The sequence below is a fragment of the Fundulus heteroclitus genome, chromosome 23, assembly GCF_011125445.2.
Source record: "Fundulus heteroclitus isolate FHET01 chromosome 23, MU-UCD_Fhet_4.1, whole genome shotgun sequence".
NCBI classification, from domain to species: Eukaryota; Metazoa; Chordata; class Actinopteri; order Cyprinodontiformes; family Fundulidae; genus Fundulus; species Fundulus heteroclitus.
Window position 1 is genome coordinate 18,840,557 of NC_046383.1, and position 25,975 is coordinate 18,866,531.

At 42.6% G+C, this 25,975-nt stretch overlaps 2 protein-coding genes across 2 annotated transcripts; one reads left to right on the plus strand and one right to left on the minus strand.

Annotated features, from left to right (window-relative positions):
* The first annotated feature begins 741 nt into the window (after positions 1-741).
* Positions 742-11,076, plus strand: LOC105932625 (signal-transducing adaptor protein 1). The gene is made up of 10 exons (XM_012871865.3): positions 742-989; positions 1,450-1,521; positions 1,711-1,827; positions 2,621-2,677; positions 3,997-4,160; positions 4,493-4,624; positions 4,853-4,922; positions 8,140-8,242; positions 8,319-8,498; positions 9,607-11,076. Exons 1-10 carry the CDS (start codon positions 888-890, stop codon positions 9,759-9,761), a joined length of 1,152 nt encoding a protein of 383 aa, XP_012727319.2. The 5' UTR covers positions 742-887; the 3' UTR covers positions 9,762-11,076.
* On the minus strand, positions 10,876-25,239 carry ankrd13d (ankyrin repeat domain 13 family, member D). The gene is made up of 16 exons (XM_012871956.3): positions 24,427-25,239; positions 24,175-24,310; positions 23,966-24,090; positions 23,671-23,716; positions 22,598-22,741; positions 22,328-22,517; positions 22,170-22,236; positions 21,531-21,612; positions 20,284-20,345; positions 20,064-20,194; positions 19,817-19,974; positions 18,448-18,561; positions 16,484-16,656; positions 14,766-14,845; positions 14,133-14,366; positions 10,876-11,411 (listed from the first exon to the last, which is right to left on the minus strand). Exons 1-16 carry the CDS (start codon positions 24,508-24,510, stop codon positions 11,348-11,350), a joined length of 1,890 nt encoding a protein of 629 aa, XP_012727410.2. The 5' UTR covers positions 24,511-25,239; the 3' UTR covers positions 10,876-11,347.
* Between the last annotated feature and the right edge of the window lie 736 nt (positions 25,240-25,975).

The following is a 25,975-nucleotide window of genomic DNA, read 5'->3' on the forward strand; positions in this document are numbered from 1 at the left end:
CAGGCACAACAAAAAACATCACTTTGTTGTTTATTTCTAAAAAAATTCAGACAGTTGGCTTCTTATGCAAAAAACAAAAACAAAAAAAACTTGATTTCTCCCTTTTCTCATGGGACTATTCCTCCAACCAAACTTGTTTCTGTCTGTTGGACCATAAACAGTTTTATCTGAATTTACATCGCTGCAGCTTGAGTACCGACGGCAGTAAATCCAAAGTAAGCTACTTATTCACAGTGCAGGAATTTATACTGACAGAAAGGTGCATCATATATATTCCCTCTTACAGGATTCAGGTAGTAAATAGGAACACAATAAAGCTCCGGTTTTGGTCCGGTCAGGATTAAACATGAACACTCAAACACAGATCTAAGGTAAATTGGGACTTAATAAAGTTTAGCCATTTGCCTATTCACACCTTGTTTTTATTACTAATGATTAATCCGCCTGATATTTTATAAAGTTTTATCTCTAGAAGAAGCGTGTTGGTGTGTGAACCCAAGCCAACACGCTTTATTGCATTTTAGTAGGCAGTGCAAATCATGCTGAGTTATACCAGGGGCAAAGTACAAAGTATGATAAATATTTGGAATTTTTTCTTTCTTTTCTTTTTTAACTAACTACTTCCTTCTTTGTAAATCAGTGCAGCGTTTCCTCATACACAGCCAGAGCAGCTCTGAGATTGCACGACAAAGTTCATCAGCGGGTAGGGAGGGAGGGGGGGTGGTTTATAGAGCAGTGATAATCTCAGGCAGTGAAACCAGTGGATTTTTCGCCTCGGACGAAAACAGAAGAGCTCCGTCTTCCCAGGACTCAGCTGGACGGTCCGAGAGAGTCGAGGGGAACCAGACGAGGAGAGCAAACCGGTAGATGTGAGGGAGAGCCGGACGATGTCGAAGCACCCGAGAGTTGTCCACAAGAGGAGGGAGACGATCACGGCTCTGCCTCTCTACTACTCTGGAAACCTGCTGAAGAAGAGCGCCAAAGAAAAGGTAGAAGATTTCAAGATGAAATTATGCTGTAGTTCAAAGCAGAAGATTTAAAACACAGACATTTTCACTACTGGAGTTATTTATGTGTGTTTTGTAGTTATTTTGTTGTTTTTGTCTGATCCTCTTTGGAACTGATAAATTACAAACTTAATTTAAAGAGTGACTTTAATGCTGAGGCCAAAATGTGGCTGCTTTATATTACAGGAGGCAGTTTCACTTCAATAACTTATCAAGAACACCAACGTTTGCTAATGAACACTCACTTTCTCAATGTTAAGAAAAGAAAAAAAAACTCACTTAAACGGTTGTACTCTTTTCTGATAAACGTAAGTTAATAGTTGTGATCACCAAGTAGAAGAAAGAAATTAAACTGCATGTGAATGTGTTGTGTTGAACCACTGTGTGCAAAGGGAACATTTCATCTGAGGCAGCGATTTAACGTAACATTTATGGCTTCTAGGATTTCCAGCACTTCTACGGAGAGCTCAGGGGATCAACGCTGTTTCTGTACAACAATGACACCCAAGACACAGTAAGGACTTAGACTAAGGTGATCTTTTCCAGTGTAACGTTATCCGATTCCTTGTGCCCGTGTTTATGGGGTCGCTGACCCCCCCGAGATCTGAACCCAAGGAAACGAAGAAGGAGGGCAATGAGGAAGTACATGTCTGCTGATATTTCACCAATTAAACCAACGCCTGACAGGCTGTTTGTTTGCCAGTATTCAGAAAGGCTGGAGCTGGAGCTGCTAAAGTCCATGGAGTTGGAGTCTCCTTATAAAAAGAAGGTGCCCACCATTTTCACCTTAGCTCTGCCCCAAGAGGAGGTGCAGTTAAAGGTTAGTAAAACCTCTGACCGACTTAACGTACCTCACACAATCCAAGATCCAACTGATTTTAATAAACTGAATGATTTGAATATACAGGTTTAACTAGGATTTTAGGACAGGGGACTGAGATCCCATGGAAGAAGGGTTAGATTAATGTTTGTTCAACCATAAAGTAGCAGTAATTATCCTGATAAAAGACCCGTTGAGGTGGGGTCTTCAGATTTTTATTTGAAATGTCTTGTAGTTCATGATGTTGATCGTTCTAACAAGATTCCCGGGCCTTTGAAAGAAAATAAATAAAAATAAAACAGGCCCACAGCATCACAGATCTTCCGCCATACTTAACAGTGGACATGAGGCTTTTCCACATATATTTATTCTTTGTTTCACACAAAGCTGGTGTGTGTTGAAGAAAAGCTCAAATTTTGTCTCATCTGACCAACACGCTCAGTCCCAGCGGAGTTTAGTAAACGCCACAGACTTACATTTGCAGCAGTAGAGCAGAAATTACTTAATTGCCAAACAGCCCCTGACCATGTAGATAGTATCAGAAGAGTGTGTTGGAGGCAAGAGAAATATGGGTCCTGGTCCGTTCTTGTGGCCAAAATAAATTGACTTATCATTATTAAATCTATAGGTCAGATCATGAATTAATAACAAGTTTCTAAAAACTCAACAGGATTGGAAAAAGTATGTTATGAATTAAAAGAAATACATTTTATAGTAATTGTCAGAGGTACGGTTTGTGGAAAATGTGCGTGTGCATGTTGTCTTATTTGTGTTGTTTTCTCCAATCGTGCAGATGGACAATGCTGACACAGGAGAGGAATGGAGAGGCTACATTCTAACTGTGGTTAATGTAAGTCGAAAATAAGAACAAAAACAAGCTCAGGGTCAACATGATGTTTGTGAGCTTGGAAACTCCCGTCTGAATTAATACTCAGCAGGAAATCGTTCTTTCAAAGTGATTTGTGCACACTTTGCGTCATTAGATAGAACTGGATTCATCAATATCTCCTGAATCATTCGTCTAGTTAAAAAAAAAAGCTGTTCGCTGCATGTCAGCTGTCAGCTAGAAATAATTCTATTATCAATAAGGGGCAGGAGTCGGGTAGGACGTAAGCATGGCCAGCTTCATAGAAAGATGCATTAACGTTGACATCTGGCAGCATTGCTTCAGGATTTGTTTTTTCTTTTTCTATTTTACAATGGCAGCATCCAACCATCATCTTTAAAATATATATATATATATATATATATATATATATATATATATATATATATATCAACAGAACATTAAAATTATGATTACAGTGAGCATTAAAACTGATAATACCATAAGCTGCTGTCATCTTGGCCAGCACAGACTTTTTTTTAATGAGTTGAAATTTCAGTAGGTTTTTCCTCATTAGACACAATATAAATTAAAACAAAGCTAAATATATTTGGACACTGGAAACTATTAGAACAATAACTATCTACTAAAATGGTTTCCATGTGTTAACAATGTCAGAACTGATAAAAAAAATAACACTGATGGAAATTTGATTTAAGATGTCATTTTTCTACCATCCTCCGGCGCTACAGCCAGCAACACTTCTCTGCTTATGGAAAAACACAACACTGGTTGTATCTCTCGAGCTTCGTTCATGTCAATAATTAACCTCATTAATTAAGCCCAACCATTGCTTAGTAACCTTTGTTTACCACGTCTTAGTAATCACTCCTATCGGTGGATGTGAGTATGCATACTGGACGTAAACATAGATGTTGGGGATGGACTTTTAAGCTGTGCCAAGCGCCAAAGATTAAATAAACATCGACTATTTGGAAGCAGATCTTTCTGCCCTGATAATTCGCCTCCTCCAACAAGAATATTACAAATGTCATGCAAAAAATAGAAAAAGAAAACAGAAATTTCCTGGTTCATAGTTTGGCTCAAGGTTCTTGCAAAGATGTGTTCCGTCCGAAACGAAAAGCTTATAAACTGAAAAGTTTTTAGTTAAACCTTCGCTAATTTGTTTCCTCTCCTGAATATTGCACCTACTTTTCAGATCAGTTCAACGTTTTGATTGAACTATAGCAAGTCTGTGTCTAGCTCTCTCTGCTATATTGTATCAGGAACTGCATTTTCACTAACTGACAGCTTTATCGGGTGTGATTTGTACGTCGCTGCAGAAAGAGATTCCCAGAAACCTCCAAATGCTGCCTGGTCAGAAAATGAAGCTGGAAGAGATGTTGACTCTGGAAAAGAAACGATCCCCCCAGCTGGAGCGCCCTGCCCTTCCACCCCGCCCGGGCTTCCTGCAGTCCAAACAACCTCCGCTGCCTGACATGCCCATGTGAGTTAGACTGAGGCATTATATATAACACTGTTTGTCTGTGCATCCAAACACGATGAGAGAGCTGTCCTGCACCACCCTTGTAGTGAGAATTTATGTTCCCTTTAGATAAATATCCATTTTCTCACGGGCTCACTTCCTGTAAAGTTCAGGTGTCGCATAACCCATCAGATATAAGTCACACATTTTTTTATTGTTGCCTGACAGCACTCGTTACACTGATCTTAAGCCCATTTGATTTCAGCCCTATTAACAGCTCTTTTTAATAGACTTTTTATTTCAGTGACTCTTTAGAGACGTTGATGTCTTTTTGCTTTCTCTGAACCCTGCAGCTGTTACTTCAACGTGACTCGACAGGAGGCGGAGAAGATGCTCGAGAAGAACCCCGAGAATGGAAACATCATCCTCCGCCCATCCACCATTCCCAAGAACTACGCTCTGACGCTCAGACAAAAGACGGCCAGGTTTGATCTAACTCTGTCCTGAACTTATCTAACAACTCTGATTCTCCCAGAGATAAACCAGCTGACTGTAAAAGTATACTGCTTTATAACTTCTAATTCTCAACCAAGACTTTTTTTTTCTCTAATCCTTGTCTTATAAGGTTAAACAAAAACCAACATTTGAGCCAGTTAGACCATGAACCATTAGAAGCGATAAGAAGAGTGATCTTGATGTGCGTTGTGTTGCAGTGGGCCTGTCATGAAGAACTACAGGGTGACCTACACAAGCTCTGGCTTCGTGATTGAGCTGGAGACTCCAGTAAGTCGGAATGATTTGTACTTTTGGCTGAGCCGCTGTCCTTGCAGTCCAAAGCTGCTGAAGCCTAAAATGAAGGCTTAGGGGCTGGAGTTTGGTGATAGTGGCCATCTCCAGCATTCATTGGGTGGTAGGCAGGGTTAGGGTTGCCAGTTAATCACAGGGTAAACTGTGAGACACAGCCATGTTCACATTCACTCGAGGGTTTGGAGCTACCAGGGAAGCCGGAGTACCCAGAGAGTAGACACTCAGGCACATGGAGACTCCATGCAGAAAGACCACAGGCAGAGATTTTTTTTATTTTTATAAAACTACTTCAATTTCCTGTAGAAAACTGTCCAGGAAGCTTGCAACAACTTTGCAAAGAAAACAATGAAACTAGATTTAACAAAGCGGCTTTTTCTGCCCTAAATGATTCATTTGGTTTATTGTTTTCTGAATGATGATTTGTGGTTTACCCTGCCTCTCGCCCAGTGAACGCTGGAAATAGGCACCAGCAACCCCCGCAACCCCATGAGGGAATAAGCGGTTTGGAAAATGGATGGATGGATTTGTGGTTTTGTGCCGTAGCACAACTGACATCACAACTTAAAGTTATCCTTGAAAATCACATCCCAAAAGTATCGGGACTCTAACAATGTCAAAATTATTTGGAGGTTCTGGCCGTTCCTGCCTGGCTGATGTTCATGACTTGAAATAATTGAGGTGCAGTTTTATACATCAGACATGCTGAATCAAATTGTTGTTTTTTTGTTTTGTTTTTTTGTCAAAGGATTTATTAAGCTTCAAAATTAAAGTAACTGAAAAGACTGATGTAGAGAAAAGATGTTGATTGTCAGACTTCTCAGATGTAACTCCGACTGCTTGGTAGTTTAATAAGTGTTTAAAAGCACAGGTTTAATCCTCCTATCTGTATTTATCTAATATGTAGCTAAAGCTTTGAAAGGAAAGCCAGATGTCATAAGATCCCTCTTAGATTTACTGGACTGGTAGTAGACAACATAGAAATGCCAAAACAAAGTGTGACTAGTGCAGTTTTTGAGGAGTCGCACCACTCAATTCAAGCAATTGTGCAACATAGTAAATGATTCATGTCTAGTAAAAAAATACAGTCAAGGCTTCCCTTCTTGATTACATCAGGGGGTAAACTTCAAGGGATCTCAAAAGCTTCCCGCCGCGGTTAAAAAAGCTGCATCAACATGTTCCTATCAGAGCTTTAGGGTCACGCAATAAAACCAAATTAGGTACTTTTACACTGATGTCTCTTATTTCTGTTGTAATTCTAGGACTGAAAAAGGTGCTCAGTGGTTTCCTATTCACTTTGATAATAAACAATATTAAAAATAACAGCATAAAGGCTTAAATCGGAGGACACTGGACTTTTGCGAAGCTCTCTTTGTCAATTCTGGCGGCTCGCACTTCCTCCTTGGCACATTCAGATGCAAATCAATGACCCACCTGCCACTGCCCTGGGTATGAGTGAAGTACTTGGTCACCTGAATCATGACGAGATGCGGATGTATCTCTTTGGGATGAGTTGGAGGACCGAGCTGTAAACATAGAGGAGTTGGAAGCACAATCCTCCCCCTCTGTTTATTGAAGGCTTTTCTCTTTTGGCCAAGATGGCTTCTTTCAAACCATCTCTTCTCTCTGTCCATAATCTGGACATCACTGTCATCAAAAGAGTGCCCTTTGTTCTTGAGGTGCAAGTGGACTGCTGAATCTTACCCTGAGCTGCTGGCCAGCAGTCTAAAAAACAGCAGCATTTGAAAAAGACTCCTGTATAGGTGTCAGAACGTTGTCAGAAAAAACTAAACAAAAATCTGTTTGGCTCCGATTTAAGCCTGTTTGCTGTGGCGATGATCCAGAAAGCTGAGAATTTGCACAGGCAATATTACAAATGCTATATATTGTACCACATGATGCAAAAGTTGAAAAATTATGCACCATTTTTTTTTCCAATTTTGAGCACTTGTTCTTTAGGTTTTCTGAAAATATAAAAAAAAAAAATGAATTACAGTATATTGTGAAATACATCCTTGAAGAGGTTTTCAGACACTACCTCATTGGAAATCATCTAGTCGGCGCTAAAGTACTATTTGCTGTCTTTAGTTTGTGCATATTTGACTAACAAAATGCAAACAAATCGTGTCTTCGTTACAGGTTGTGCTTAAAATGTCTTAGGATCCTTATGAAAAACTTTATTTTTTTTGCAGGTTGTCTAATATGTGGGCAAATACCTGGAGTTTAGGGTGCCTGAATGATTTATAAGTCAGGAGAAAAATGACAAATACATACTATTGAAGAGAAAAAGAGGAAACAGGCAGCCAAATTCAAAAGAAATCTTAAGGAACAGGCGGAGAAAGAAATACGCAGAGTTCCCTTTAAAAGATTACAAGTGTCATGGTTGTCAGTTTAGAGAAGAACCCTTGTGGAGATATATCTGGCAAGAGAGTAATTTAATGAATAAAAAATAGAAAACTTGCAAATGGTATGGCACAGGGAGAACAGGACAGACTAATGAAGTAACGGGAGAATCCAGCAGGAAAACAATGAGAAAGCAGGTGTTTAAATCCTGAGGCCTGGGTGGAGGATGACAAAGGAACCAGATGAGGTAATCAGAGGAAATGTGGAGCAGCTGTGGCAGAAAGAAGGCAAGGAAGCTGAGGGAGGGAGACTAATTAACATGGATGGAGCAGGACTGAGACACAGAGAGATTATCAAATCAACAGGGAAAATAATCTAACACAGACCTGACAAAAATCATTTCAAATGTACAAATAACACAATAACAAACAAAGAAACTGAACACACAAAAATGAAGTAATAAGGCAACACATTAGGGAACATAAAAAAGAAAATGATGAAAACAGAGAGACAAAATAAACCCTTAAGCCTAAGGCTCACACGAACAAGAAGATGGGCTTATTGTAGAATATTAAGAAATAAAGGATGACTGAACACAAGTCCAGAGCACTCTGTACTAGACAAAGGGTTATGTTATGTACTTTACACCACAGTAGTTTCACAGTTGATTGTGATATAGTTTTTTTGTTTAATTTCATTTATTTTATTAATTTCATGGAGATCGGGGGGAAATAGCCATGTTGTGAAAGCAGAATCTTATTCTGACCTGTGTTTTGTCATTCGTACACCTGTGAAACATCCAGTTGGTACAGCTGATAATGAGTTCTTCCTCAACGTGCCCTCCACTCTGCAGATGACCGTCCGCTCACTGAACGATGTACTGAAGTACTTCCTGGAGAAGACCGAGTACCGCCTCCGCCCCTACGTCGTCTCTCAGCCCTACGACACCCGGATAGGTGAGGTTGAGCACGGCCCAGAGGAGGCCGCTGACGACACCGCTAACGTGGATTAACAGCCGTTTTTCTCTGACAGTGATGTCGCCTCCCCCAAAGTGTGTGAGCCTCCCGCAACCTACAGTCCCCAGAGCCCAGGTGGCGCCCATGCAGCGCTCCCAGACCAAGGACAAGGATCTTCCACCTTTGCCCAAGCCTGATGAGGGAGAATATGTGATCCCCGAAGACCACCTCCCAGATGAGTACATGATGAAGAAAGGTAGATATACAGAAATTAGTTTGCACCCTGACTGAGAATGTGTAAGACAAGGACAAAATAAATTAATTTTTTTAGTGATGTAAATGATTACATTTAAAAAAGAAATATGCTTTTAACAATATCATTAGCGCCACAGTTACCTACTTGCTGCAGTTTCAGAACTGCAGCAAGTAGTGGCACCAAGTTTCCATTACCACTGGATGCTATCTGCAAGCCAACTGGTTGGACCTTTTCTCTCCAACCCTTGCAAACAAACGTGAAGTTTACTCAGACTTTAACTGGAACCGTACGCCTTGGCCAGATGCGATTGAAACCAAACGTTCCAACTACAAACACTTTTGGCTGGTTTGGCCCGGACAGAAATGTGGGAGCGTCATGCCCACTGTTAGGTACGATGGAGGAACTATGATGCTGCGGGCCTGTTTCTCTTCCAAAACTCACAGGAAGCTTATTAAGATTGCATGGCGTCATGAACCAGTAGATTTTAAATGAAAATCAGAAGGACTCTGCAGGAGAACAGAAGAGGGTGGTCACTGGGTTTTCCTACATGGTCATCTGTGTACCAAGACCCAAATAGAAAACCTGCTGGGTTAACGGAAGACTGTAGAGCAGGAGATGGAAACAACAAATAGGAAAATATTAATAGGAAATAACATATATAATAGGAAAATTGATACTCCACATTACTCCAGACTTTTTGAATTGAGAAAGCTTCCTGAATAGGAAGCGAAACGTCTTCAAACTACGGAAAACAAGTCCAGTTGCTTTGTTTTTTTACTTTTTTTGGAATAACAAATAGGAAAAAAGTCAGATATAACTCTCTCTGCATGATCCAGCTTTAGAAAATGTGTAACTGCACCACTGGTGGTTTTGTTAAAAATGGCAATTTCTTAATATTAAAATTTCATTTCCACTGGAAAAAAACAAACAACTACTCAAATGAATGGTTGAACATTCTCCTGTGTCAGATTATGCTACTGCCAAGAAAGCTGAATTCATTTGAAGGGTTTTCCTGCCTCATAATTAGGGTGCAACTAAATGGGCTTCAATGTGTTTCCAGATGAATTTGACCCCGGTGAGTAACATTTCTTTTTTTCTGGGCCTCAAGCTGCGCAGGTGGCCAATGAGCTGGAGGCAGTTCTACAACTGAGGAAACAAGAAAACGCCTACATAGAAACCGGCAAGGACGAAGAACCCACCTACCAGAACGGAGGCTGTGAAAAACCCAAGACGATCCGGTGGTCAAACGTTCACATGACATGAACTTGAAAATCCTGCCAATCTTAACGTCAGACTCATACGTGGCTCGTATTTTACGCGTTTCCCCGTGATCATTTGACTCGAGTTCTGCCACCACACGTTTTTCTGTGGGGATATTAAATATGTACAGTGTGTAAATCAGAAATAAATGAGATCTTAGTTAATTATAGGAAAGGTAGAAATTGTGTGGGTGCCATTGGATGTCTTTCTTCAAACACTGTCTAGAATTCAAAACAGCAAAGCAGCAATATAAACAGAAGTTTGGGTTAACGTATTTTCCTAGGTACTGTTTTTTTATGACAAAATTACAAACCATTTGTTTAAAATAAATTTGTAATTAAATGATTATTGAAAAATGTATCAAAGACTACAACCGTCTTTAAAGTAACATCTAAAATCCACAGATCAGACGGTCTCAGATGGAGAGTTAGAAAGCCAGGGCAGAAGGGAGTAAATTTGCTAAAAACTTTGAGGTTTTTGGTTCTTCTGAGGCCTTTTGACTTTATCTCAGTCAGACAAAATGAAAGCCTAACAGAGGTCGGCGCTTGTGCTTTGCTCTGATCAGAAAGGTTTTTGCACAATTTAAAGAAAGAACGTGTTTAAGCTTCAGCTGCGTGTATTAAAGGTTCATCTCTTCATTTTATATCATCTATGCACTCAATGTCGTTTACATGTGAACCCCCATAAAGCTGCAGATCTCTCTGCCCTCGATGCTGTTTTATTAAAAGCTTCTGGTGTGGAAATGGCCAGACGAACTACGAAGAGCTGACTGAAGAAGTCTGAAATGGCAAAACCGAGAAACAGTAAAAACGAACAATGTTTTAAAAAAAAAATCGTTTTTGTTTAATGTCTCTTTAGTGTTTGAGGAAATGTCAAATATTTTAACTTTTTGCTATTGTGTTTTGCACCACCAGGCCTCCGTACTGTTCAAGTCCAAAAGTCGCACTGTTATAACATTTCTATTTTTTGTTGCATTTTCTGAAACTGTGCCCTGATGTCAAGGGATTGTCGGCTAGCCACCACTTTGACAGAGCTGAACGAATAAAAAAAAAATACATAAGGAAACTGCAAACATGTAAAATATTTTAATGCACGTTGAAAACAGAAGACCATAATTCAGGATGATCTTTATTCTTTATTTTTTTTTTCTTCACACTTAGGAGTAAGCCAACATAATATGTTTAGAAGTTTTTTATTCCATTATGTTTTAATGTTTTTACTTTCAATGTAGTGAATCATATAAGCTTAAGGATCATTCGTCACTCAAAGAACAGCACGACTGTGAAAAATACTCAATAAAAAAAGAAAAGAAAAAAAATAAGCTCCCTTTTTGTCTCGTCCTTCATTTAAAAGTGTACAAATATTTTAATTCAGAGTAACTGTTTCCACAGACCCATTTTTCACATTTTCCTACATCAGTTCCTTTCACACTGTGTGTTAGCAGCCTTCATGTGAGAAAGACAAAATAAAATATCTGCAATAATAAATTAATGTCTTGGGATTCAAAAAAATAATAATAATAATAAAGCTGAATAAATTAAGGTGATTGTTCCTCAGTGTGGACCCGTGCCGCTGCAGCTCCTGCGACGCTACTTGTCAGTGAGAGACAGCTGCAGGATCCTCTCCAGCTCCTCCTCTTCCTCCTTAAGCTTCCTGAAGAAAGAAGAATTGGGGGTTTACCCGTGTTGACCAGTGGAAGTCCTGCAGATTCGATGTTTATTCATAAATAACCTTTTTAATGATCAAGTACAGGAAGAAAGCTGGAGTCTGGGCCATTGCAGAACCTTTATCACATGTCGGAGGTTTTCTGCTGTGTTTAGGATGGTAATTAAGCTGCATGGGCCACTTTAGGTCAGGTTTGAACAGAGAACCTCACTTCTCTTACTTGCACGTACAGAGTTGTTCATTTTCTGTTCATAACAGTAAGGTGCCCAGGTCCTGTGGCTGCACAAAGCCCAAATCATTACCTCTACACCGCCATGCCGGGCTGGTATGAGCCGCTTTATAGGCCGTTTACTTCTTTTCCCCCATCCACCCACCCAATGCCTCAAGCGTTATGGCTAATCGTCTCAAGCTTGGTCTAATTGGTCCAAAAGCCATTTTTAGAAGAATCCAGATGCAGCTTTGTAAGATGACTTTGTAAGTGATGTCGTCATGTTTGTTTTACATTTAACATGCCAAACTGTCTGAGACGCTACCATTCTGTAGCGTCTCAGATGGACATCTTAAGTGTTTTTGTAATTTCCCCAGACAAAAAAAAAAAGAAAAAAACTCCCAGCAAGACTTGCATCAATCTAAAATGTTTTCCACCCGTTTGTATTTTTGCTCATTATGGGAGCTGGCACCAATAATTAGAACATTGCAGACGCAGCTTTACTCTGGACACTGAACGCGGTGCGGGTTACGGTCCTGTTCCAGTGCGTCTTCTCCACAAACTTCACTCACACTGACCCCTCGGGAAACAGCGGCCACCTGCGAAACTGCCGCTCACAAGAACAGAAGTTCACGTGGTCCTTTCTGTTGCTGCCCCACATAAATGATAAAAAAAAAAAAAACAGCCATTGTTTTAGTTTTCTAGGGCAAAACTGATCGGTGCGCATAAACATGCCATCCTCCTATAGCTATTCTGTTTGTGTGGTGCCGTTTTGTTTACCCGAGTCAAGCTAGCGTACGTTGGTTGGGTTTTTTAGTCTAAAATTCACCAGATCGTTCTCCTCTCTAGTGCCCGACTTTTCCTGCTTGGCTTGTGAAAATCAGGAGCTTGACACGGGGCTGATGTGGCGTCCTGCAAAAATCAAAACCTTGCGTAATTTTCTGCAGCGCCGCCCGGCCTCAGTATACGCAGCAGCACGGTGGCTGATGGGAGTCTACGCGCTGATTTTAATGATTTGGTTCCTTGCGGCAACCGCACCATATCTGCACCATATTCAGAGTGAGCCTGGAGTTAAAGTAGGAGCTGTTGCTGCTAAACGCTTCTGGGAAACAACTGGAAGCCTTTCCTCCTGCTCCCAGCTTTTTTTTTCTTTGACGTTTCACGGGCTCAACAGTAAGAACACTATCATGGGGAGGAAAGGGGCTTCGGACTGCTGACCCAACATCATTACGCAACGGAAACACACATGGATCATTCTAGGCCTACAGCCTTCTGAAAATGAACTACAAAGTGTGCGGCCATTTTCATTAAAACGTCATGTCACACAAAGGATTGTGGGATTCCTATAGCTCCTTAGCCCAAGTGAGGGACATTGAGCTCCCTAGTTGGTTCATGCTAGGAATAAACCCAATCCTCTTTAATTGCTGTGCAGGACTTGTGTTCGCTGTGGCTTTCCATGTATTTAAAAAAAATAATCTTTATTGCCACGACAGAAAGAGTCGAGCCAGGAAGGAGACATTTCACGCTAGTGTTGTCTTTTGCCATTTAGTGATCCGGCTGCTTACCCTGCAGATCAGGGATCTTAATTTCCAATCCTTGAGGTCCGCGGTGTCCTGCAGATCTTTCATGCATCTCTGCTTCAACACACCCGAGTCAAATCCTCAGATCTTTAGCAGGCCTCTGGAGAACTTGGCTGCATGCCGAGGAGCTAATTCAGCCATCTGATTCAGGCGTGTTGGATCAGGGATGCGTGGAAAAGCTGCAGGACACCAGACCTCCAGAACCAGAACCTGCTGTAGATGTTGGAGGTCAACTAAGCCAGAGTTTGGCAGCTCAAACTTTATATTTTGTTAGCATACGGTTTAAATAACTCTGGTCAGTCCCCTAGTGGTAACCGTGCACTTGATTATCAACGCCTGGCGGCTTCTTTCGCTCAGTGGGGCACGGAGCTTTTCGGAGTCGTCTTTATTTAAAAAATCCCATCAGCTGCAAACCAGATCTAATTTAAAATCGGCTGCTATCGACACAAACGTGATGCAAATGCGTGCCATCGAGCTAAAATCTGCTAACAGGCATTTAGGCAAATAATAGCAATAAGTTTTGATCCTGTGTAGACAGACAGTAAATTCTTGGTTTTAAAATGAATTCAAGTTTTTAGCACAACTTTGTCGCTCTGCACGCTTTATATTTTACTTCTATACGCCAAGAAACTGTTTTCATGACACAGATTTTCGTCACCCCCAGTGATAATAATGAGGATGACCCACACAGCAGATAAATCTGAGCAAGCATGAAGGTGTGCGTACTTTGGTGTCTGACAACCTGAGGTCCAAAGAGAGGAGGAGGTGCAGCTCAAGTAGATGTAGAGATGTTTCAAGGAGGCAGAGCATGTGAAACAAACACCAAATTTGCGTCTTCCTGAGCTGCGCGTCGACCTGCATCGCTCGCTCACAGGAAGATGGCGTCATAACCTGCGGGCACGAACAACACGCGGCCCCTACCTGTCGCTCTCCTCCTGCTCCCTGCACGACAGCTCCATGGCGAGCCGCAGCTGCTCGTCGAAGCTGGTCGACACGCCGAAGTGTCCGGAGAGCCTCGGATCGGTGGCGGCGCTGTAGGAGAGCGGCGGGTCGGAGGCGGGGTCCGGCGGCGACACCGAGGCGGGCAGGCCGGGGTCGGCCGTGTCGTCTCCCTCTCTGCTGGCCAGCGAGATGGAGAGGGACTCCTGGATGGCCCTGAGGCGAGACGAAAAAGAAACAACACAAAAGGGTCTCTAAGGGGGTCGGTTTTAGTGTTCTTTAAATCGCTTAAACTTAATTAAAAGGATAAATGAGAGGTGCTCTCATGAGAAGAGGGGGAATAAAAAGCTAATTACTGAACTATAATTTAATATCTATTCATTAAATTACACTTTATGCCAGCACTTCTCTTGAAGAAACAAGATTTATAAAAGATCTTCCAGTCATAACTTTAGGGATAAATACACATTCTCACATATTTATGTCCCCAGTTTCGGTCTCTTCAGTTTGCTCTTTAAAATGACTGATTTACCGACATATCATGTTTTTTTTTTCTCTATACAAACAGTCCAGTGTGACAGACAGGGAGAGAGAAGCAGGAGAAAAGCCGCCCACCTCTCCAGCTGAGAGTCCTCCTCGTACAGCGGGGACTGCGGCCCCGGGCGGCTGTTCGTCAGCGCCTCCCAGATGGTCACCTGCAAATGTAGAAGCAGACGTTTCCCCGGCTTTAGATAAAGGCCATGCGCCTGCGGGGAATTTGAATCACTCCATTACGACAGCGCGATCTACGGAGAGCTCGGCGCTTTGCGACTGGAGGCAAACAAATGTAAACGGATGCAAAGACTCATGCAAAATAAAGAAATGCTGCTCCTGCTGCAGAGTCTAAACCAGACTGGACCCAGCCTGAAGACAATAATGCTCATTTGTTGAGATTTAGTGTTCCAGACAAAAACTAACTACTGCATCCGAGGCTAACAAACTCGCTTTTTACGCAATTTAAAACTTTTTGGTTGCAAGTGGAGCTTTGGATGGTTTTTTTTTTTAATCCAGCCTTTGCAGTCCAGTCAGCTGTCTTCACAAAACTATTTACACCAGTATCTTCTTCAAGTTTGATCCCATTCCGGCCACAAACGTCAGTGTATTTTATTGGGATTTGGTGAGACAAACTAAGTAGCGAGGGGCGGTGAAGCTGAAGTAAAATCATCCAGGGCTATTCAATTATTTTATTCAGAGAAACCTTGATTCCCCAAGATTTGAATACGTCGCTGAGCGTTGCTCAATCCGTCATCTAAAAAGAAAAACAACTGCAACCTCACTAAGATATACTAAAGACGAGGAGAGCATCCATCAATGAAGCAGCCCAGAGGCCCGTGGTAGCTCTGGAGGAGCTGCAGAGATCCACAGCTCATGTGGAAGCATCTATGGACAGGACTGCTGCTAGTTGTGCTCCACAAATGTGATATTTTTATTTTTTTTCGGCAGACACGCAAGAGGAAAAGTCACAAGAAGTTTGACACCAGCAAACATGGAGGAAGGCGCCTTCTCTAAATAAAGCTAATTTGTCGTCTTTGTCCAAAATCCCAAAAGCTGAATACCAAATGCCTGCCACACTTTTAAGATTTTAATTAAATAAAATATCCTGCATCCTTTTCAATTAACTTTACAAATGCGCGTCTATTTGAATTAGTCTGCTACACATGAAACCCCAGTAAAGTAGTATACATTGATCGCTGTGGTTAAAATGGGATGAAATATGATAAAGACGTAGGAGAGACAATATCTTTTTGTAAAGAACTGTAAATATTTCTCTACTGACGGGTCCTAAAATGTTGAGGATGCTTTCCTCATCTGCAGCCAAGCTGCGTTTTCCTAATTCTGAGAAAACCTTTAACAGATTTCTCTCAGATCTTCTTGTCGTCATAATATAAAAATTGAATCCTCTTCACAAACAGTGATAGGACAAGGCCGCATCGCATTACGTTACTGTGAAATAGAGTTGAGCTGATTTTATTCCAGTAAATGAAACTTCAGCGTAAAACCTATACACCTCCAACATCTCAACAACACGCTGTGCAATAACCTTCATATCTCTGGCGTTCTTAATCCCATTCCACGTCGTCTGCCCGCCTCACAGACTCTTTTTCTCACTGAATGAAGTCCTACTCTCCTTTATGACCTGGATTTTATTACTGGCATATTTCAGCCCATTGTACTCTATATAATAAAGTCTCCTGGCCAATAAATCTGCCTCGTTATCTATCCCGACCAAAGTCTCACGCCTGACTGGGCCGAGCTGACGCGCCGTAGCCTCTGTGCCAGGCCTGATCACGGACCTGATCGCTCTCGGTGCCGGCGTCCAGCAGACTCTGCTGGATGGCGAACTGCAGCAGGTTGTCGTCCTCGTCCCTCAGCGGCTCGCTGCGGCCCGGCCCGAGCGTGGTGTAGTCCGGAGGCGGCTCGAACACGGAGGGGTCCACCTCGCATATGAACTCAGCGGGACACTGACCTGAGGGTGGAAAACACTTAAAGATGCGACGCACTGAAAAACCTCCAGCAAGCGGGAGTGAGCGGCATCGTAGCTGCAACGAACATTTCCAGGATTAAAGGACTAATGTCTCAGCAGAAAAAACTAATCCACATGCGTTTATCTTTAGTAGAATTGATTACTGCAACGGTGTTTTTACAGGTCTGCCTAAAAAGTGGATCAGACAGCTGCAGCTGATCCAGAACGCTGCTGCCTGCGTCCTCACTAAGACTAAGAAAGTAGAGCACATAACCCCAGTTCTAAAGTCCTTACACTGGCTCCCTGTATCTCAGAGAATAGACTTTAAAATACTTCTGTTAGTCTATAAATCCCTAAATGGCTTAGCACCTAAATACATCACAGACTTGTTATCAGTGTATCAACCCTCCAGACCACTAAGGTCTTCTGGCTCCAGCCTGCTCTGCATACCTAGAACCAGAACTAAACAAGGAAAAGCAGCATTTAGTTCCTATGCTCCACTTATCTGGAACAAACTTCCAGAAAACTGTAGAAGTGCAGAAAGCCTGAGTTCTTTTAAATCAAGATTAAAAACACATTTGTTTAGGATTACCTTTGACTGTTCTAGTTAAACTGTTTTACTGAAACATCATTAGTTCCGCTTTGTAGTCCAAATGTTTTTAATGTTTGCTTTTAGTTTCTATTTTTCCAAGTTCTATTTTGTTTCTACATTTTATTCCTACATGCTTTTATTCTGTTTTATTTTTCTATATTTTATTCATGTAAAGCACTTTGCATTGTCTTTGTACTGAAATGTGCTATACAAATAAATTTGCCTTGCCTTGCCTACGTCAGCGATGTTTTCTGTGGCAAAAATATGAACTTGGTTTGTTGCATGAAAAAAAAATAAACACGTTTGAAGTTCTAGAAATAACTTTATTTGCGGACTTTCATCAGGGTCTGCAAATAAAGTCGTGTCCCGGTGCTCTGAGCGTCGCTGGAGTCTTCACTTTACCAGGTCTTTGACCCACTTAAAGTTATTCCAGGAACGTTTGGATCTCCAAGTCAAGAGATGCAACCAGAAACTAAACTGTTTAATTTGATGCATTATTTAAGCATGTGAAACCACTCCACACTTACTCACACCCCTGCTGCCAATATTTGGTAAAACGTCCTTTTGGAAACAGGACAGCGCTTAGAACCCGTTCTACAGTTTGGTGTGAGAGGCGCCTGGAAAATGCGATAAAACCTCTTGGTGTCTCAAAAAGTTCAGCTTCCCTGGACCTTTGGAGGAGAGAAACAGGCCCACAGCATCACAGCTCCTCCACCGTACTTAGCTGCAAACATTACGTTGTTTTTATACATGCACGCCAGTTCTAAGCTGAAGTTTTTGATGCACCAAAGCTTAATCTTGGTCCGACCAATACAGACAGTTTTGTGTAAGGTTGCAGTAGAGCTCTGCATGTTTGCATTTGTGATGCTAGGAGAGAAAAAGGTAGTTTTGTTTTTTTCCTGGCATGTAAACAGCATCTAGCAGTTGCTATGGAGACCAGGTGACCCTGATATGCCACTCTTTGCTGCCGAGGTTTTATTTTTAAACTCCCCAACCATTCTGCTCCCCGTGCATCGGTGGAAAGACAAACTAGGTTCCCAGGACTTTTCAAACGTTTGCTCTGATAGATGCCGGCAAGTTTAAGCAGGTAGCATGTTAAGTCAGGAGTTTAAGCTCCTGACTTAACATCAAGGTGGATGCGAATGTGGACAGCGCCGCACGTGTGAATGTCTTTAACGTTCACTGTGTGTGTCGCGGTTTACCGGCCTCTCCGGAGTTCTCTGGCTGCTGAACCGTCACGGAGCTGACCGGCTCGTCGCAGCCGCACAAGTTGCTGAACGTCACTCTGGCGTTCAGCACGTGGAACAGAGGAATCTCTACGGGACAGAGAGGGAGATCAATCAGATGGGAGAGACGGCGCAGCCGAGTAGCAGCCAGTCAACATGACACTGGACTGCAAAAACAGAACTAAAAATAGGTAAAAGTTTCTTGAAATTAGTGCATTTTGTCTAATTTCAAGAAACTTTTACCTATTTTTAGTTCTGTTTTTGCAGTCCAGCAGGTAAATAAGACTATCTGCCAATAGAATGAGTATTTTGACCCCTAAAATAAGACAATTAGATATACAGGACTGTCTCAGAAAATTTGAATATCGTGAAAAAGTATACTAATAGGCTATTCAACTAATCACTTGAATCGTCTAATTAACTCGAAACACTGCAGGGTTTCCTGAGCCTTGAAAAACACTCAGCTTGGTTCAGTAAACTAAATCACAAGTATGGTAGTGGTTAAGAGACGACATAAGATTCTCACAGTAACTGGTGTACTGACCATGGCATTACTGTCCTTGATTGGCCTGCCAATTCCCCTGACCTGAACCCCATAGAGAATTTGTGGGGTATTGTGAAGAAGAAGCTGAAAGACACCAGAGCCAACGATGCAAATGAGCTAAAGGCCGCTATTGAATCATCCTGGGCATCCATAACACCTCAGCAATGCCACAGGCTGATTGCCTCCATGCCACGCCGCATTGATGCAGTAATCTGTGCAAAAGGATTCCCAACCAAGTACTCAGTGCATTAATGGACATTTTCAAATGTTTGATTTTGTTTTGCGGTTATAATTTTTTTTTTACTTGGTCTGAGGAAATATTCTAATATTTTGAGATAGGATTTTTGAGTTTTCTTCAGCTGTACGCCATAATCAGCGATATTAAAACAATAAAAGGCTTGCGATATTTCAGTTGATTTGTAATGAATCCAGAATGTATGACATTTCGTGTTTTTTAATTGCATTACAGAAAATAAAGAACTTTATCACAATATTCTAATTTTCTGAGACAGTCCTGTAATGCACTTGAAATAAGATGATGGAGATGAGTTGTTCCTATTTTAAGTGCAAAAATCTTATTCCACTGGCAAATAATCTTATTTACCTGCTCAAATCAAGGATAAATGCACTCATTTCAAGAACATTGTAGTTATTTCTGGTTCCGTTTTTTGCAGTGTGGACATCTCTGTCGCTTTACTGTATGAAGCCGCCTTTCCGAAGTGAAGCTCCGGTCGAATCTGCTGGCTTCCACAGCGGCAGAAATCACAGAGAAGCTTCCGTGCGTCTTTTGACTGCACTCACCTATCTTGACTGGGAAGCCTGGAGGGAGCCGCAGGGTGATGAAGTCCCGCAGTTTAGCAAAGTGGGCGTTGGAGATGGCCATGAGGTCTATGATGGGCGTCACCTGCTCAGCCAGGGACAGAGGGTGCGCCTCACTGAGCCAGAGAGTGGCTTTGAACCTACAAACGGAGAAAAAGAGACAGAAAAGCAACGTGACGCGCTAGGTGAAACGTGACCGATCTGACGCTTCTGGCCGCCTCTATCACACCTCTGCACTTTGCTGGTGAGCTCGACGGGTCGTCCGATGTCGCGGCCGTTCAGGTTGAACTCCGGGTCGAAGTACTCCTCGGCTGTGATGGCCGTGGGATTGTGAGGGCTGGCGCACTGGGACACGTTGCTCTGGCGGGAACACGGACAGGGGCGGCTGTGAGTGTTTGTGAGAAGGATGGAGGGGCTGGTGGTGCGGGAACGAACGCGGAGGCCCTTACCCCATTGTGAGCGGTGTGCTGCTCCGCAATCCCCAGGAAAGACTGCAGGGGAGTCTTAGAGCCTGGGGGAAAACATGCAGGACATTCGTTTGGATCAACACGACTAGACAAATTTGACAAATAAAGGTTTATCCATGCAGCCAAACCCCTGCTCCCTTTCCCACTGTGATCTCTGGTAGCAGCACTGTCAGCCTGTTGCTTTCAACAGTGAAGCAACAAATATATTTCCCTCCCTTTGCTCTGATAAGCTGCAGCTGGAAAGAGTTCTGGGAGCTGCAAACATAAACAAAATATTTGTTTTTATTCTTTTAAAAGACAGTAGAAATCCTTGAGACGCCATTTAGCTACCAACACATGAATGTTGATCACTTAGTGCAAACTTAGAACTTACAATATATGATTAACTATTTAGATCTGACTATAACATAGTTCGTCTTAACAGCATTCACAAAGACTACATTTTTTAGCGTGTTTTCACGTTACAACCATAAACTGCCATGTTTCTGACTGGGGATTCCTGTGATAAAACATCCAAATGCAAGGAGAAATTATTAAATTATTTTCTTTTTTGTTTTACTTTATTCGTTTTTTTCTAACCACCATAAAGCCATCACCATAATTCTCCTTCAGCGTTATCAACGACCTCCTCGGTGGTTCTCCGTTTATTGCTTTTTTTTTTTGGACCGGCCTCTCAGTGTAAGTGGACGGCCAAGTCTTTATAAGTTTGCAGTTGTGCCATCCTTTTTACCATTTTTCAAATGAACAGGCCTCTGTGAGATGCTCAAAGCTTTAGACGCTGATTTTTGATCCGGCTACTGGGTTCATTGGTCTCAGTGACGCCGTTTGCTCAATAAAGTTTTCGAACAAACCAACGAGGCCTTCTCAGCGCATCTGTACAGACAGGCAGGAACTACGCTTATTAATTAGGTGACTTCTGAAGGAGGTGGATTATTTAGGGGTACTAGAATAAAGACAGCTCTAAATACACATGCACATTTTATGTTGTGAAAAGAAACATTTGAAAACCAGAATTTTCTTCATCATTACTACACCTTTTGTACCCAAACTTGGAATAACGCACAAAGTGGGAGGTATATTGTACTATTATTAGTGAAGAATAGTTTGTAGTTTCTGCAGTGACTTATTTAGCCGAAAAAACACATACCGGACTATTGCTTCCGAACAGTATGGATATATTGATGGAGTCACAGAATTTCCTGTCTTTGTTTTATTTTGCATCTTTGCACCTTTGTTTCGTGACTTGTCCTGGTCCGACAAATGCTCCGTCCTTGACCGAGTCACCAGCTCCACGTTGGTGGCACTGTAAACCTGGACACACAAGGCAGAAAGCACAGACAAGCTGTCTTTTCTCAGTTTTAATAGACGGCAGCATCTGTTTTTTGCTTTTTTTTTTACGTTGCAGACAAACCGGAATAGAGGCGAATGGTGTGATTTAAACACACAACGTGGAACATTTGCGGAAACATCTCAGTCTTTGACCTTAGTCCCGGTGCAGAAACATAAAATCAGACTCAGGGGGAACAAGTCTATCAATATGAATAGATAGACTTGCAAAAAATATACAAAATATCTGTCTGTAGTATTTCTGGCAGCGAGAAAACGTCAAAATGAAACAGCCCTGGAGTTAATTGCCGCTTTAGCTCTCCCACTGTATTGCTACAAAACAATTTTATACACTTGATATAAAAGGAATCAGTCCACACAAGTCCTGTTTTTACAGGAACACTTTTCCACAGCCATTAAATGTCATTTTACAATAATAATTCTGTTAACGCTGAATATTACAAAATAAAAACTGTTATAGTGAATCAACCAGGTTCATGTGGTAAATCAACAACGTCAGGCTGGATCAGCAGCCTGATTACCTTGGCTTCGTACCCGCTGACGACCTCGCTCTTCTCAGAACGCCAGCCCCAGATCCCAGACTTATTCCTGAGTCAACAACATCAACACGGCACTTAAAGCGAGGGTGTTCTCCATATTTCCGCTTGCGCTTTGAGTACGTGATGTAAGTGGACATTACCGCTCAAAGGAAATGTTGCGTGTGTTGAGGTGTGTGGAGACGATGGGCGACGTGAGCCTCTGGGCCGTGTTCTCCTGCGACGGCTGCATGGCTGCCAGCAGGGAGGGCGCATCACGAGGGGACAGCACCAGCGGTTCGGTGTACACCACCTGCTTCTCATGGTCCACCTCCATCACCACGGCCCCGTCATCTAAGAAGAGATTTTTAAACCGAGGCTGTAAATCAGTTCCGGGGCTGCTGTTTAATCCTTTACGTTTCTATAACTCGCACCTCCACCCTTGAAAATATAGCTGCGCCGCCCTTTCAGCCACGTCATGTGTTCGAAGCCCAGGAGGGTGGTGTCAACACGCAGGCATGAGCCGCTTTTCCAAACCCGATAGACGTCACTGGGACAAACCTTGGACACTAAGGGCACTGCAACGAGAGGGGAGGAAGAGTGGGAGAGATTTTATCAACAAATGACAGGAAGCATCCCAAAAACCTGTTTTTTTTATTTCACCAGAGCAAGATGCTGTCTCTTTTCTCGCAAACTGAGAAAACGGCCGCCTAAAAAAGTTGTTCCACGCTCTTCCTGCTTTCTCAAAATAGATTTTTTCCCCCTACTTTCTAAATAGGGAGCTGCTTAAAGCTGGGTCATGGACTACAAATTCACGAAGCAATGCCTGAAAAGCCAAGATATGTGCAAAACATTTCCACCTGCATCACAGCCAATTTCTGAAACTAACAATTTTGTCCTCATAAAGCGTAAGTTTTAACCGGCGCAACCCAAAGTTTTACCTCACCGACATTAAACGAATTTAAAACAAATGTAAAATATTTACACAAAAAGTTTTTTTTTGAAAAATCAACGATAGAGCAACCTTATCCCCACATAAACTTACTATTAGTCAGTTAGGGTAGACACGGACAAATAAGGCATTTCTCTGACCTGTAGATTACAATTATGACTAAATCTGATTTATTTTCTCCAGGTTCATGTCACATAATCACAGACATTTCTTAGTAGGTGTAGTAGCTTTGAATGCAACACAAAAATATGAATTACAAGATTCGCACATCACCAGCATGTCTTTGCCGTGTTATCTGATTTTCATTCAAATAAAGTGTCAAAATACAAGCTGCTGGCTAATCAGTTTGTAGACTAAAAATGTTGCGAGTTTGTAGTTTTTAATCTAAAAACAACTTATTTTTCAACATCTGAACAGCTGATCGCCAACCAGACTGAACTCCACCTTCCTTAAAATGTCATTTCAATCTGGACGTCATCTGCTGCTGTGGGAGCTGTCCAGCACCAGTGGTGCTGAAATCTACCTCTCGAATGTGGAAATCATAAATCCACTCACCCCAGCTGGTGAACTCCCACTTCATCTCCACGTAGAAGTCCCGTGCCTGTCGAGAGAGAAGAGGCATGTTGGTGGAAGGATAAGCCGAGACCGTCCTCAAACAACCGCCGTCTTCTTGCGTCGGACGACTCTGAGACCTTTTGGTGGTGTGTCAGAAATATTGCTTGAAATGGAAACGATACAATGCCAAACAGTTGTAGGTCTCTGACTCAACTGGAAGCATCTTTTGGGGAGGGAAAGTATTTTAGAGCAGCATGGATGTAGGAGATTAAGCATCACAAAAGGATGATCTTACCTGTCTTAGTTTGCTGAGCAGCTCTGGGATGCCCGCCAGTCTCTCCGTGGCTCGCTTGAAGTCTCTGTACTGAAGCACCAGCTGCACCAGCTCTGGGTCCCCGGTGCTCACCGCCTCCTGCAAGACTGAAGCAGACATCCAGGCGTTCAGCCGACAGCAGCAGCCTGAGGACAGGAAGCGAAGCGGCAGCGGCAGCTTGAAGCACTCACTGGTCCAGCCCTGCGCGTTGCAGTGCGTCGGGTCTGCAGAATACCTGAGCAACACCCGGGCGGACTCCAGGTGGCCCAGACACACGGCCAGCTCCAGCGGGGTGCGCCCCCGCGGATCCAGGCGCCCCATGTCCTGCTGCGCGTCGCAAAAAGCACACACACACACACACAACACACACGCTGCGTCAGTCGGCGCACTGCGGTGCCAGGACGAGCGCACCTGTGGAAGCACCGCCGCCCACAGCCACTCACCTCTCCGCCCTGCAGCTCGCGGTCCAGCTCTAGGTACTGGTTGCTCCAGACGAGGAAATGCAGAGGGAAGGCCTCCTGAGCCATGGCCTGACACGCTCTTTGCAAAGACTTAGAAAGCTGAGGAGATCGCGGGGGAAACTGGTCTGCACCGCTGGTTAGCTAGCTAGCTAGTTAGCTTCGTTGTTTGTTTTTGTTTTGTTTGTTTTTTTGGCTTAAAAATGTTAAAACTCTGAGAGTAAAAGTCGTGTCACCTAGAAAAAGAAAGTGCCACCCGGTTACTTTAGTGAAGTAACCAACATAAAGCAGCGAAACTCTCAGTGGGCTGAGTCAGGAAGGCTAACTCAGCCCACTAGTTAACTAGCAGCTAGCCGGCTAACCTCGGCTAACTAGCTAACAACATTGTTTTCAGCTTCTGTTTGCCGCTGGCTTGCATGCTGCAAGGGTGGTTGGGTTTAACCAACAAACAGCGCATAGCGGCGTCCTTTCATTTCTTTAAAAATAAAATAAATACTTCTACTGTAGTAGTAAAAGAACGCTGATTAAAACAGCCGAAATGTTAAAGTTAGCTAGCTTGCCCCGGTGCGGATGAGCGCATCCTCCGTCTCCATAGGAGTGTTGTAACCAAAATAAAGCGAGATGCGGCGCCTTGTTCCTGCTTCCACATCCAGGTCACCGCAGCTCGGAGCCAGATGAGAGGATGACAGCTGCTGCCTCATCTGTCAGTGAGCCCCGATCCTCCGCCACGACCAGGCGGCGGCTGCTGCGGCTGCTGCGGGGTTTGTTTAGCTTGGAGGGGCTTTGTTTCCAGGTGGCACAGATACTGGGTGGAGCCGGGAGGGAAGGATTTAAAAAATAAAATAAAAATAAATAAAAATCACCCTCCAATGCTGCGAAAAAGCACTTTTTGTTTTCGTTTCCAAGTTTCTTTACATGTTTAAAATTATTTAAAAATGCAATTTAGAAAATATTTTAGATTAAATAATAATTTAAAAAAAATCAAAACAAACAATCACGGCTAATAAATTATTTATTAGCGGTGATTTTTCACATCACTTAAAAAAGCTGAATTTGATGTTACCACCCGTCACCAAACTGAAAGCTCGAGCAGAAGAGAACAGAACCTGTCTGGCAACATGAAGTAGGCTAAATCCGCACAAAAAGCAGCACCTCCTGCCCTCATCTGAAGGAACACAGTCGTTAACTTCTGTCAGTCTGAGAAGGGTTACAAATTATAAAATGTATAAGGCTTTGGGAGTCCACTGCGCCAGTTATTATCCACAAATGGAGAAACCAACCAGCTTTACTCCAAGAACATGTCTGCAACTAAAAAAAAAAAAAAGAAACCAGAACATCTGCAGCGCTGCAAATCTCACGGGTCATGGTTCATCCACACTTTGAACAAATGGCATCTGGAAAAGTTCCTAGAAAACCACCGTTGATCAAACAGAGACCATTTGCCAAAAACATTTTTTAAAAGGATTCCCTATTAATGGTGAAACATGGCGACTGCCAGGAGCTGCTTTGCTGCTTCTGGACAGTTTCCAGTAAT